Source organism: Eutrema salsugineum, unplaced genomic scaffold (genome assembly GCF_000478725.1).
Source record: "Eutrema salsugineum unplaced genomic scaffold, Eutsalg1_0 scaffold_23, whole genome shotgun sequence".
NCBI lineage: Eukaryota > Viridiplantae > Streptophyta > Magnoliopsida > Brassicales > Brassicaceae > Eutrema > Eutrema salsugineum.
The window spans coordinates 1,143,794-1,159,551 of NW_006256805.1; the positions used below are offsets into that span (position 1 = coordinate 1,143,794).

General features: G+C 38.8%; 1 protein-coding gene across 1 annotated transcript; it reads left to right on the forward strand.

Moving 5' to 3' along the window:
• The first annotated feature begins 5,893 nt into the window (after positions 1–5,893).
• On the forward strand, positions 5,894–6,400 carry LOC112086125. Its single transcript, XM_024154902.1, has one exon. It carries the CDS (start codon positions 5,894–5,896, stop codon positions 6,398–6,400), a length of 507 nt encoding a protein of 168 aa, XP_024010670.1.
• Positions 6,401–15,758: the final 9,358 nt, after the last annotated feature.

Here is a 15,758-nt window from a genome sequence, read left to right on the forward strand (position 1 = left end):
CGAAGAAATTTTAAATTTATAAACCCTAATGTCTGCAAGTGCATAGCTATGCGGTCTAATTCTTAGGTTATCCATCTATAAAGAGGTGTTTTTCTACACAAATTTCAAACTGGGATTAGCAAACGGAATAAAAGACCGATGAGATTTTTATAATGGTTGTTGGGTGTCACAGAATTGTATAAGTAAAAATAAAAATAGAAAAACTATTAAACCTAATTAATATGGGCTAATAGAAAAATTGGACTGGCAAGTATATCTTAGGGGATGTTCGATTTATGCTAGGGTTCTAAACTCTAAAATCGGTTTTTAGGTATCTATATGTAACTAGAATAGACATATGATTAGCCTACTATCGTATGTCCTAACCAACTAATCACTTAAACTCGACCAGTAGCTTTCGTCTATGGCCGCGAGAGCAATCATGCATCAACTAAATTGAATTCATTTTTGCTCACATCTTCTATGTAGGTAGCTTTCGTCTCCTACAGAGACTATATTCTTCTGAAGCTATGTATGGTAATCTGATACATCACTGTCATGGCTATAATTAGACCTAGCATCAGAAATTATTTCATGACACAAACTTCATGCATTAAAAACAACTAAGAAGAGATAAGATCTAAAATTTGGCAAGAAAGCAACAATCCTAATTGAACATTAACTCCCCTTTAATGGATCTTTTAGACCCAACCACTAAAGTACTCTGACATAATTAAAGATAGAAAAAACATGATATATGAATGCATAAACTTAATCAATAGATAAAAAAGAATAACAAGGTTTCAAAAACTCATTACAGGAGCACACACCCGAAATAGGAGTTTTAAGACATGTATTATAGGTCTCCAAGTCTTCTAAGTCGTCCTTGGGGCTTTCTTTGAAGAAAAAAAAATGGGCTTTAAGTTTGGCCTCAGGGCCGAGATTAGGCTTGTTGCGGGTAAGAGCTCTCTGGGACCAGTAAAATGTAGTTCCACCGCGAGTGCAGGGTGTGAGGCGTGGCCAGACTTGTGTTTGCTGCGGGTCAGCTGAATGTCGGGATGGTTGATGGGACATCTTGATCTTCATGTATCTTTTGATCGAACCGTTGGATTGTCCTCAAGTAACATGCAATGGAAAGTCAGTTGGATCCTCTTGAATGTCTCCAAATTGAACTTGAAAAGAGTCTTGAAACTACAAATATAGAAAATCATCATTAAAACTCTTGAAAAAGCATAAGAAATACTTAATGCCCCAAGACTTAAACATTTGTTTGTGCTCAAACAAAAAACATCCAAGCTTGGAAAAAGCTTTTAACAGAAATCATAGGGAACTCAAAATCATCAGAGACCTTACCTCTAGACCATAACCATCGAACTACATCTACAACAACCTAGCATAGAAAATTCTCACCAAAGCAAGTATCACACAAGTCCATGGTTCCGTCATGTAAAATCTAAGCAACTTTACTCAATACTGGCCAACTAGCTCTCCATATTCATTAAGTACAGGCGTGGATTCTCAATAAACATGTCATCCATGGTAGACATTGTTTGGTATAGGAATGGCTATTTATGTGGTGGAGTTAAAGTGTTTAGGGTTATCTTTAAACATAGGAGGATGCAAAATATTATGCAAAATTGCAAGAGATAATGAACCGATTGATGTCCACAGCTTCCAGTCACTTCTTCTTGCTATGTAAGTGTTGCACATTCCTTCTTGATATCCTCTCTTTAACTCATTTAGATTTTTCTTTGTGACTCAATAAAAAAAATTCAAACTCTCTCCAATGATGATCGTTATAATCATTGGAACTCATGATATATCCTTAAGAGTTTTCTTAGGCAATTTCCTTTCTCTTTTTTTTTTCTTTTTTTCTTATTTTTCTTATATTTCTTATTTTTTTATTTTTCTTATTTTTTTTTAATTTCTTTTTTTTTTTGAAAGAAGGAAATGCTTTTTGGAAGAGAAAATTTCTAAGGTCGCGACAATATACCATATCTTCGAGTTTCCAGGATTAAGAAATGCTCTTGGGAATATTCTCCACCAATAAATTACAGTCTTCATCATTAGTGACTGAAATTTGTGTTGTTATTTTTCTCTTTGACGTTTTTACATATATCTACACATAAAGATAATAGAAAAACAAGAGTGCATGAGGTCTGAAAGAGATACGGTAAGGTAGGAACTACCTAAAGATGAACTAACATTCAGGATCAGTAGAGAGTGATAAAAAAGTCTTGAATGTATGATTTGTTTTCCTGATCTAATACATCTAGTGAGAAATTAAGTCAAGAATCAAGACTGTTCAAATTCCTCTTGGTTCTTTGCATCACAAGTGCTCTAGCTACCGCGTAGTCTATAACCAAATTGTGCAAGAGCATGTTACTAGCCTCAAATTCAGATCGTCTTAAGTGAAAACGTGCTTCAAGCTTTGACGGTCGGTGAATAGTGATAACACCTGATTTTGACCACTTTTATATGGATCACTTTTAACATCTTATGTAGGTGTTTTCATTTAGTTTTAAAGATTTTTAAGTGATTTCCATGTTTTAAAATCTAAAAAGAGTTTTCACAATATTTTGACAAAAGGAATGCACTTGAGAGCCAAAAGCATAACTTTGGATAAATTAAGACCGTGAGAATTTTGGTAACAAAACGGAGGCCTTCCCACCGTCTGACCATCCCTAAATTTTGACCCAGGACAGAGGAGACAACCAGCTTTTCCAATACAAGTGGAATCAAAGCAATCCAGCGGTTAGATCTCCAGATATGGTCAATACACTGAAGGCAAATCATCACCGTCAGAAGCTCAACGGCGGCGAAAATGTCATCCGCCGGGGGTGTGAAATTTGTAGACCGCGGGGAGCTCAATTCCGAGCCTCAGAAGCACATTTTAAAGCCCAAGTCACTCCCATCATTATTCCTGCAAGCCCTAGGCATTCCCGAGAACTCAAAACACTATATAAACCCCTTTTAAGCCATTTAGAAGGGTGTGCTGCGTTTTCACCAAGAACCCTAGAGAGAGAGACTCACCGCGAAGAGGAGCCACCGAGAGGGGCACCATCGCCCCTCCTTCTTCAATCTGTTCTTCGTTTCTAACCTTTGTCTATTTCAGTTTGCTGCAATTCTAAATACTCTTGTGATGTTGAACTCAGCTATGTCTGAGTAATTTCCCAGTTGGGTTTTTAAGGGATTTTTCAAAGAGAATTTCATGTCTTGATCATATGCTTTGTTCGACTTAGGGTTTATAATCATCTAGGAGTCCTTCTTTCATTCTTGTTCCCTATGCTGTTTCTGTTGCTAACCGCTTAGAAACTGATCTCACTAATTGGAGCCGCGAGAGTGTTGTATCGAATTACCAGACCTAGAAGTGATCGAGCAAAATCGTTATAGGAGACGAAAGCTACCTATTGATAATCCCGAGCAGGGATGAATTCTGTTTTTAATGCATGATCTTATTCGCAGCATGAGAGACAGAGTTAATTGCTGTGTTGAGTGATTAGATGATTAGGGTGACGAGAGTTGGCTAATCTTACATGTGTCTATTCAAGTTCGGGATCCTCACTAGTTGATTACCTTTATCGATTTTTTTGTCTTTTGATCAGTCCATGAACCCCTGCGAAAACCCTTTATACCCAGCGATTTGTTCTTATTGTTTTACAACTTCTTTATTTTGATTTGCATTTAGATTTAGTGACACTAAAACCCAAACCCCCATTTTGTTTGTTCTACTAGTCTTAAGTTTTGATTGATTCGTACTGAAAGCTCAAAATCTCTGTGGTTCGACCCCTAAGTACTTCAACGCACATCTGTGCACTTGCAGATATTTAGGGTTACAAATTTAAAACATGAAGCTAGAAGTAACCCTTGATTCTCTTAGCATCAAGTTTTTGGCGCCGTTGCCGGGGATTTTGATTCCTTTCGTTGCGAATCTCTGCTTAATTCGGTAGAACTCTTTTTAATTTTTATTTCTCTTTGATTTTTCAGGTACTTTTTTGATGAGGGGTCGGGAGCATATCCTTGATTCTCTCGCTGAAGAGGATCCTTTTCTAGATGGTGATCCATCTGATGATGAGCTTAATGACCCAATCGATGATGGCAATGAATCGATTGGAGAATCAGAATATGACAGGAAGGGAGAACAGCTGATCGGAGAATGTGATACACACAAACTTTTCGCAGAAGGCGAGCAATTCGACCACCTTTGCCTAAGGATGGCGACTCTCAGGCTAAGGTACAATACATCAGCTATCTCAAAAAGTATAACGGTTTTTCTAATGAACACCCAATAGATCATATTGAAAATTTTGAAGAGCTGTGTTCAACCATAATGAAAAATAACGATTACCATATGTGTGTCCTTTTTCCATTATCTCTAACTGGTAGAGCTAGCAAATGGCTTAAAACTTTGCCACCTGTGTCCTTAAAGACGTGGAAAGAGTGTAGAGAGGCTTTCCTAAGTCACTTGTACACTAGAGATCATTCCAATCTCTTAAGGGACAAGATCCAAAAGTTCCAGTAGGAGGACACAGAAGACCTCTATGACGCCTGGGAAAGATTCAGAGAATACCAGAGAGATTGTCCACACCTTGGTTTCTCCGAGGAGCACCTGATGACCATCTTCTACCATGGAGTTAATGAAGAACTGAAGTTTTCTTTTGATACCTCTAGCAATGGAGACTTTTCCACTAGAACTGTAGATGAGGCTCACACCTATAATACTAATCTAGCTGGGAGTATCAGAAATAGGAGACTTCTAACCCAATCTAGATGTTCTAAGATCGAGGAAAAAGAATCATCTGTTACTAAGATGCCTAGATCAGATTAGGGAAAACATCCAGAAGATTCTTAGTGTGATTGGTCCTATTCATAACTTTGATGAGGGAAACAACCATAACAAGCCCTACATAGAGAAGATGAACAACTTTGAGGTGGAGAGGAACTTCCAAACTCAGGAGATGATGCAAACCGCTGATGTTTACCAGATTGAAGAGGCAGAGCAGAATTAACTCCACCAGGGGTGGGAGCCTCTCAGCCACGGCAAAACTAGTACCCACCGTGGGTGGGAAGCTTTTGGCCGCGGCCAAGATGAGTTTCACCACGGGTCAGAGCACTTCACCCGCGGCCAGCCTAGTTTTCAACCTACTTTCCAACCCTTTTTCGAGCAAAACCAATCTGAGCAATCCAATCTCACAATTCCTCCTTATTATCCTTTCTCCAAGGTTGAAGAGCTTGAAAAAGAGGTTAATATAATCAAAAAGGAGATGGATAGTCAATCAAAAAGACATGAGGATTCTATTAACAAGCTCTCCACACTTTTTCTTTTCAAGATTAGTGATGAATCAAAGGAGATGGATTCCTCCGTTAATGACCTTGATGAACCTTTTTCTGAAAGAATAAATGAATTGGAGGCCTCTGATCACTTAAAAGCAATTACCCTCAGGAGTGGTTTAGCTTACAAGGAACCAGAGTACCCAAAGGATTTCAAAGAAGGAGAAAAAGGAGGAGGTTCAGCTAAGAAAGAAGGAGATGCAGAAGTCAGGAAAGAGGGAGAAAAGGAATAGGAAGACATTCCTCAAGAAATTTCTGAATAAGAGCCTATACCGCCACCTCTTACCCGTGTCTACAAGCCCAAACCACCATACCCACGAGCTTTGAAAGGACCAAAGAAGGAGAAAGAAAGGGCTAAGCTAAAAGAGATAATCGAGCAGTTAAATGTGAGATTACCTTTCATTGAAGCTTGTGCAATGATACCTGCTCTTAGGAAATACATGGAGGACATTCTAACAAATTCTCAAGCATTAGAAGAAGGCGTTATGATGATAACTCATGAATGTAGTTCCATCTTACAAAACCATGTCCCCTAGAAGAAAGAAGATCAGGAAGTTTTGTACTCTCTTGCACAATCAAGAATATGACTTCTGAACGCTGTCTATGTGATTTGGGATCGAGCATCAACATGATGCCTCTCTCAGTTGCAAAACGCTTAGGATATTATACTTTCCAGCCCACAAAAATCTCGCTGATTCTTGCTGATCGATCAGTCAGACGACCAGAAGGAGTCTTGGTTGATGTATCAGTCATTGGAGAAAACTGTATTCCGACTGATTTTGTAGTGCTTGAATTAGAAAGAGAACCAAAGGATCCTCTGATACTCGGTAGACCTTTTGATGTGATTCTGGAAAGCAACAATAAAGACTTGGAGTTGGAACTAGAAGATGGAGAGCAGGTAGCTGAGGAACAAGAGCTTGTAGCTGATCAAGAAGATCTTTTAAGCGTTCCAAGTGGTCCAATGACTCGATCAAGGACTAAGAAGCTCAAGCAAATCATTGGAGCTATCATCAAAGGCCTTGATTCGGTTCAAGAGGGAAAAGAGCCGATCACAAGCACCCTGATTGTGATCCAAGTCCAAGATGGCTAAGTGGCTTGAGATCCAGGCTTGTACTCTTTTTCCCTATCTCAAGTTTTGTCCCATTGGGTTTTCTTGAGATAGGTTTTTAATGAGGCAAGAATGGATCTCTATTTCGCCTAAGTCCACAAAGCCTAAGCCCAAGCTGTTTCATCAAGAGGAGCGTCTAAATCGAATTCAAACTTGACAGCTTGTTCTTTGTTTATTTCCGAGATTGAGTTAATGTTGTGAGACTCATCTCTTCTTTCTTTCTTCTTTATATTCGCTTGAACTCCTTTGTATCAAACCATCTTATCTTTTATTCTCAAACTCTTTCTTAAAGAATAAGATCACGTTTGTTGGTGTGTCATATCCTTCAAACACCTTGAATCGACTTTGTGTGTGTTATATCACTTAGAAGATTCAAGTAGGCGTATCAAGAGTGTTCCGCGACTCTTGTGTGTGTCCTATCGATTCCCAAAACCCCTTGTACAATCTCCGATTGTTTCCAAGGTCTATCTCATCAAGTTCCAGTCATTAGAGTGACAATCAAGGGCAGATCCTTTACCAGGATCACATCACCTTTCCTATCAACTGCAGAAGCAATAATCAACGTTCCGGACGGAAATATAGACCTCCATCTAGGGAGTCTGATTATGCAGTTCGATATGAACAAAAGTCTTGAGAAACCCACCTTAGATGGCGGACTTTGTCGGGTTGATGAGCTTGATGCAATTGCTGAGGAAGTTTATGAAGAAATCCTTCTTGACGACCCTTTAAAAATCATCCTCACCACCACAAATGATGATCGCAATCTGCTCGAAGAACTTTCGAAAGGGTGTGCGCAAATGTTTGATAAAGCCGAGGATTATGCGAAACTTGTGAACTATCTGGACCTGAATGAGGAAACTCACATCCCTACTCCTCCAAAAGATACCTTGGCAGCTATAAACGATCCGTGGAGCGAGCTCAAAGCTCTAAAAGTCAAACTTAAGCCTCTTCCTGATGGACTCAAGTATGCTTTCCTTGGGCCAAACTCGACTTACCTTGTCATCATAAATTCTTGCTTAAGCATAGCTGAAACTACTAAGCTGTTAAATGAGTTAAGGAAGTACAGGAAAGCCATAGGCTATTCTCTTGATGACATACAAGGAATCTCCCCTGACCTCTGTATGCATAAGATAAATTTTAAGGACAATGCCAAGAACTCGATTGAAAGCCAAAGGAGGTTGAATCCAAACCTTATGGATGTAGTAAAGAAGGAGATCATCAAACTTTTGGAAGCAGGAATCATATTCCCTAGCTCAGACAGCACTTAGGTTAGTCCTGTGCATGTTGTCCCAGAGAAGGGAGGAGTAAATGTTATCAAAAGTGACAAAGATGAAATGTTCGCTACAAGAACAGTGACTGGCATCGAATGTGCATCGATTACCGAAAACTGAACGCAGCAACTCGGAAAGATCATTTTCATTTACCCTTCATTGATCAAATGCTAGAAAGATTGGCAAATCATGAATATTACTGCTTTCTAGATGGTTATTCCGGATTTTTCCAAATTCCAATTAGACTGGAAGATCAAGAAAAGACGACATTCACCTGTCCATACGGGACTTTTGCCTATCGGCGAATGCCTTTCGGATTGTGTAACGCACATGCAACCTTTCAGCGGTGCATGATGTCTATTTTCACTGATTTCATCGAAGATTTCATGGAAGTCTTCATGGATGATTTTTCCGTCTATGGATCCTCTTTCGACAAATGCTTGGCAAACTTAGGAAATGTTTTGCAGCACTGTGAAGATAAGCATCTTGTCCTTAACTGGGAAAAAGTCACTTCATGGTCCGCGAGGGGATTGTGCTTGGACATAAAATATCTGGGAAAGGTATTGAAGTTGACAAAGCAAAGATTGAAGTCATGACTAGCCTACAACCTCCAACTAATGTGAAGGAAATCCAGAGTTTCCTGGGGCATGCCGGATTCTATAGGCGATTCATAAAAGGCTTCTTAGAAATTGCTAGACCTCTCACACGTCTGCTCTGCAAGGAAACAAACTTTGAATTCGACGATGAGTGCTTGGCAGCATTTCATAAAATCAAAAACGCCCTTGTTTCCGCTCCAGTTGTGCAACCACATGACTGGGAATAACCATTTAAAATCATGCGTGATGCAAGTGATATTGCTGTTGGTGTTGTGCTTGGTCAGCGGAAAGAAAAGAGACTACACGCAATCTACTATGCGAGTAGAACTTTGGATGAAGCTCAATGTAATTACGTGACTACAAACAAGGAGCTTTTAGCCGTCGTTTTTGCATTTGAGAGGTTTTGATCTTATCTCGTAGGATCTAAGGTCATTGTCCATACTGAACATGCTGCAATCAAGTACCTCATGTCTAAGAAAGGTGCCAAACCAAGGCTGATCAGATGGATACTCCTGCTGCAAGAGTTTGATATTGAAATTCGAGATCGGAAAGGAGCAGATAATGGAGTAGCAGATCATCTTTCTAGGATTCGAGTGGAAGAGAAACTCCCTTTGAATAATAGTTTGCCAGAAGAAATTGTTTACGCTATGGAGACTATACCTATTACCGTGCAAGAAAAGCCATCCTAACCTCCTATACGGCGGTCAGATGCTTTTGACACCCCATGGTTTAGGCATATAGCAAATTACTTAGCTGCAGACATCGAACCTCCACAATTCTTTGGCTATAAAAAGAAGAAATTTTTAAAGGAAATTCGGCATTATTTCTGGGATGAACCTTTTCTCTATAGGAGATGTGTAGATGGTTTATTAAGAAGGTGTGTGGCTGAAGAATAAATGGAAGGAATACTGTTTGGATGTCATAGTTCAGCATATGCAGGACATTTCGCAACCTACAAAATGGTTTCAAAGGTTCTTCAAGCAGGATTTTGGTGGCCTACTATGTTCAAAGACACTCACGCCTATATCTCACGCTGTGATTCATGCTAACGAATGAGCAACATCAGTAAGAGGAATGAGATGCCTCAAAACTTCATTCTTGAAGTCGAAATCTTTGATATATGGGGAATTGATTTCATGGGACATTTCCTAACTTCTTTCGGAAACCAATACATTTTAGTAGCGGTAGACTATGTCTCCAAATGGGTAGAAGCAATCGCCAGCCATACTAATGATGCAAAAGTGGTTATAAAGCTGTTTAAATCAATCATTTTCCCTCGCTTTAGAATTCCTAAAATTTTGATAAGCGATGGAGGATCCCATTTCATCAACAAAGTCTTCGAAAATCTGCTAAAAAAGAATGGATTTACCCATAAAGTTGCATCTCCATATCACCCTCAGACAAGTGAACAAGTGGAAATCTCTAACAGAGAGATCAAATCGATTTTACAAAAGACAACTGGCGTAAATCGCAAGGATTGATCTGAAAAACTCGACAATGCACTTTGGGTCTATCGGACAGCATACAGAACTCCTTTAGGGACCACGCCGTTCAATCTTGTTTATGGAAAAGCTTGTCACCTTCCTGTGGAGCTTGAGTACAGAGCACAATGGGCTATTAAGGAGATGAACATGGACTTTAAGGCAGCTGGAGAAAGAAGAATGCTTTAAATGCACGAATTAGAAGAAATCCGCCATGATGCCTACGAAAATTCCAAGATATACAAGGAGAAGACGAAGGCATATCATGATAGAAGGATCATACATCGGTTCTTTGCTCCAAATGACAGGGTTCTTCTTTTCAGTTCTCGCCTTAAGCTATTTCCAAGAAAGCTACGATCTAGATGGTCTGGACCTTTCACAGTAAAGGAAGTCAAACCGTATGGAGCACTCATTCTTTAGGCTAAGAAAGGAGATACATTTGTCGTTAACGAACAGCGTGTAAAACCATACCTCGCAGAAGAAGTAGGAAGAGAAGCAATGCTCTTGGCAGACCCGGTAGGCTAAATTATCATCAAAGTCAAGCTAATTACTTTAAGCAAGCGCTTAGTGGGAGGCAACCCACTTGGTATTTTACTTATTCCCTCTGATTTGCCTTTTTCTATTTTTGCTGCTTTGTTTTTGTTTTCTATAATTTCAGGTTTCTAAGCGAAGAACAAATAAGAGCTGAACAGAAATCACGAACCAGAAAGCACACCAAGAATTGCAAAACATCACCAGGTAAATACACTTAAACATCCCAAATTTCAGTCCATCATTATCCCATCCTCTCAAGGATTTCTCACACTGGGGGCAGTGTGATTTATGTCTGGGGGAGGATGTTCATCGTTTACTAATGAAATTTGGTTTGTCTTGAGTTTGTGTTTCATAAAAAGTTTTGAAAACGGTTTTCAAAACAGGAACGCCGGAACAAAATCATGTGCTTCTAGATTTTCCATGCTAGTTCTTTGTGGTTTGTACTAGACTAGGCGGTAGCTAGAGTACTTGCACTACGAACTCCCACCAGAGGATTTCTATTCATGGAGATCTTTTCTGCCAGGATATACTAGCTCATTTCACTTGAACATAATCTTGACATCTTATTTTCTCATCATTGGTTTTAGCAGGCATCATGATACACATTTAGGACATCTTCACCTTATTGTTACCACTCTTTGTTGTCCTAGATGGCCAGTTCATCTTTAGCTGGTACCAAACCCTTTACCCAAACTTTTATGCTCAAACTTCATGCATTCTCTTTTTAGTTTATATCGACAGATATGTGAAAAAACGCCAGAGAGAGAGGAGGAACATGGTGGCATTTTCCTTTACAAACAAAAAAAAAAATTGAAAAAATGAAAGGAAGGGAAAAACAAAAAGCCTAAAAAAGTCTAGGCTGGCCGAAATTATCTGAAGCAAAAGACAACAAATATTCAATGGTGAGCACCTGATTTTGACCACTTTTATGGATCACTTTTAATATCTTATGCAGGTGTTTTCATTTAGTTTTAAAAGTTTATAAGTTATTTCCATGTTTTAAAATCTCAAAAGAGTTTTCAGGATATTTTGACAAAAAAATGCACTTGGGAGCAAAAAACATAACTTTGGATAAATTCAGACATTCAGAAGTTTAGTAACAAACTGAGGTCTTCCTACCGTCTGATCATCCCCACATATTGACACAAGATAGAGGAGACAACAAGCTTTCCAATACAAGTGGAATCAAAGCAATCCAACGATTAGATCTCCATATATGATCGATACACTGAAGGCGAATCATCACAGTCAGAAGCTCACCCGCGGCCAAAACATCATCCGCCGGGGCTGCGAAATTTTAGACCGCGGGGAGTTCAATTCCGTGCCTCAGAAGCCCATTTTAAAGCCCAAGTCACTCCCGTCATTATTCCTGCAAGTCCTAGGCGTTCCCGAGGACTCAAGACACTATATAAACCCTTTTTAAGCCATTTAGAAGGGTGTGTCACGTTTTCACCAAGAGGGGCACCATCGGCCCTCCTTCTTCAATCTGTTCTTCGTTTCTAACATTTGTCTGTTTCGATTCGCTGAAATTCTAAATACTCTTGTGATGTTGAACTCAACTATGTCTGAGTAATTTCCCATTTGGGTTCTTAAGAGATTTTGCAAAGGAAATTTCATGTCTTGATCATATGCTTTGTTCGATTTAGGGTTTATAATCATCTAGGAGTCCTTCTTTCATTCTTGTTCCCTATGCTGTTTCTGTTGCTAACCGCTTAGAAATGATCTCAGTAATTGGAGCCGCGAGAGTGTTGTATCGAATTACCAGACCTAGAAGTAATCGAACGAAATCGCTATAGGAAACGAAAGCTACCTATAGAGAATCGCGAGAATGGATGAATTCTGTTTTTAATGCATGATCTTATTCGCATCATGAGAGCCAGAGTTAATTGCTGTGTTGAGTGATTAGATGATTAGGGTGACGAGAGTTGGCTAATCTTACATGTTTCTATTTGAGTTCGGGATCCTCACTAGTTGATTACCTTTATTGATTTGTTTGTCTTTTGATCAGTTCATGAACCACTGCGAAAACCCTTTAGACCCAGCGATTTGTTCTTATTGTTTTACAACTTCTTTATTTCGATTTGCATTTAAATTTAGTGACACCAAAACCCAAACCCTCATTTTGTTTGTTCTACTAGTCTTAAGTTTTGATGATTCATACTGAAAGCTCAAAGTCTCTGTGGTTCGACCCCTAAGTACTACAACGCACATCTATGCACTTGCAGATATTTAGGGTTACAAATTTAAAACGTGAAGTTAGAAGTAACCTTTGATTCTCTTAGCATCAAATAGCTGCACATTCTCCCCATACAAATAAGCATGCCAAATCTTAAGAGAAAACAATACTGCTCCCAGCTCCAAATCATGAGTGGGATAGGTCGTCTCATGTTTCCGTAGTTGTCTTGATGCATATGCTATGACTTTTCTTTTTTGCAAAAGCACACATACTAACCCGGATCTGGAGGAATTGGTGTATACATCTATGGTATTCCTTTCCTTAAAAGTACTAACATCAGAATTTCTGTGAGACACTTGTTCAACTTCTCGAAACGCTCTTCTGTCCACTCAAACTTCACATCTTTTCCAATCAGACTTGTGACCGGTTAAGCCATATTGGAAAATTTTGGCAAAAACTTATGGTAGTAACCTGCTGAACCCAAAAAACTACAAACCCCAGAAACATTTCTGGGAATAGGTCATTCCGTCATAGCGGTGATCTTTTCTGGATCCACTGCCACTCTTGCTTCTGAAACAACATGACCGAGGAATCCTATCTCCCTCTGCCAAAAACTACATTTTTTAGCTTTGCAAATATTCGTTGGCCTCTTAGCTTTTGGAGTTTCATCCCTAAATACCACTCATGCTCCCTCTCACTTTTTGAGTAGACTAAAATATAATCAAAGAACACAATCACACACTTGTCCAAGTGCTCCCGGAAAACATCATTCATCAACTTTATGAAAACTGCTGGCGCATTTGTCTTTCCAAATAGCATTACAACAAACTCGTAGTATCCATAATGTGTTCAGAATTCCGTTTTCTTGATGTCCTCTGCTATCTGAATCTGGTGATAAACCGATGTGATAACACCTGATTTTGACCATTTTTATGGATCACTTTCAGTATCTTATGCAGATGTTTTCAATCACTTTTGAAGGTTATATAAGTGTTTTCCATGTTTTGGATTTTTAATATACTTTTCAGGTTATTTAGGCCAAAATAATGCAAATTGGAGAAAAATTCACTTTTGGCCAATTTCGGACCGTCAGAAGTTTTACATCCGATGAAGACTTTCTCACCGTCTGATCAAGCTCAAATTTGGACACAAGATAAAGGACACAATCGGATTTCCAATGCAAGTGGAATCAAAGAAATATAACGGTTGGATCATATGTTATTTCCAATTTACTGAAGACATATTGTGCAGTCTTGTGAAAGAAGCAAGAGAAGGAATGAAGTTTGGAGATCAAAGACCAACCACCGCGGCCCAGGAGCTCATGACCGCGGTGAAAAAAATTCTGGCCATACCTCAGAGCCTTCACCCACGGTGGAACATCATTTACCAGACTTGGAGAAGCCCAACTCTGCGACAAGCCTATAAATGGCCCAATTGCCTGTTTTCAAGCCCAACTCATTCTCTCTACAAAAGAAGCCTTAAGGACGACCAGAAACACTTGGAGACCTATAAATATGTATTTTAGAAGACCTAATTTCGTGTGTGCTCCTTTCTCCTTGATAGGGAGGCACCCAACTTTTGTTTCTTAGGTTTAGATTAGGGAGATAAAGATTCTTCTCTTGAACCTTTGCTGTTTTTTTCATCTATCTATTCAGTTTATGCAATCTCTTTTACTTTACTCCTTTTTTATTTCAAAACCAATGATGATTTTGTCAAGCTCAGCCATGTCTGAGTAGTCACCTTGCTGGGTGAAGAGGGCCATCGAAAGGGACCCCATGATCAATGACATCTAGGATTTTTAGGTTAAAGGATTTCGATTTTAAATGATTCTTCCATTCATCCAAATCTCAATGCGGTAACGCTGGAGTAGCTAACCAGTGTCCGATCCTAGGTTAAATCTGAGCCACGAGAGTGTTGTATATGGGTTGCCTGAACTGGATCTTATGGACGTCACCGTCGTAGGAGACGAAAGCTACCTACAGAGGATACGTAAGCTGAGATGGATTTCTTGTTTTGATCTATTTTTATTTCATCTTTGTTTTGATCTATTTTTATTTCTTGTTTAGCTTAGTAAAATCGTGTCACCAAACCCCACAAAAAAACCCCATTGGTCTTTGACTTCGATTACTAATCCAGTTTGAAGTTTCTGCAGAAAAGATAACTCTCCGTGTGGATCGACACCCTAAGTACTACAATGCACGGCTGTGCACTTGTAGACACTAGGGTTTATAAATTTGAAACTATTTTGCGACATCAACTCTATCTCCCATCACGATGCTAAATCGATCTTAGAGAAACATTAAGCTCCTTCTAATTGGTCCAATAGGTCATCTATTCTAGGCAACGAATACTTAGTCTTGTTCGATTCCATCTCAACTCCATGAACAAGGTGACAATCAAGAAAAAGATTTATATGATCCTCCCAAGAATCAGACACTAGAAGTTAGTAGAATTGGATAAACCTTGAAGAACAAGGTGGTGGATAGAATGATCGCACAGGAGATGTGTAAGGCTCATGATATTCCAATGACTTTTAGGATATGACCTACCTAGACAAGCCAAGTTTTGTTTACTGGAAATTACACACCAACAAACACCTTTGAGTTAATCATACTCAAAGAAAAAAAATTTGATAAAAGATTTTTATTTTGATTATTTTTCTGAACTTACATGAGTATATAAAGAAAGAGATGTGGTAAAACCAAGCAATCTCAAAAATAAAACAAAGACTGAAATTAAAGAATAAACATTAACTACTTAAGACCAGAATAAATCTCATGTGTGAATGACCTTTGAGCTTCTTTGTCTCCTAGACTTCATTTTCGTCACTTCTCTTGGACAGCAAAATTAACCCATTTGTTTTAAGCCTTGTTTCATATTTATCTTACTCAAAAGAGGCTTGACTTGGTATAGATCATTCCTAATGAATTTATTCATTATTTCTTTGTCCAAAAGTTCATAAATCAGTTTGTTAAGTGCTTCATTGATCCTCTTAGCTCGTGGTCTTGTAGCTGGTCAAACAGGTATGAACAATCCATCCTCTAGATCTTCTTTTGTGCTCTCCATGATCATATCAAAGTTGAAATGGAAATTTACATGAGAGCAAGTAAGTCAGTCCGGTTCCGTAATGACTGATCTTCCTGCAACTAAAACAACAATAATAACTAGAGAAGCTAATTTAGGTGATGTTTTTTTTGTGAAAAACTGAAATCTAGTTTTTGAAAACTTCGAAATCTGATTTTCAATCCCATTACTCTAGACTTAACTCTTTAATCTCATCTC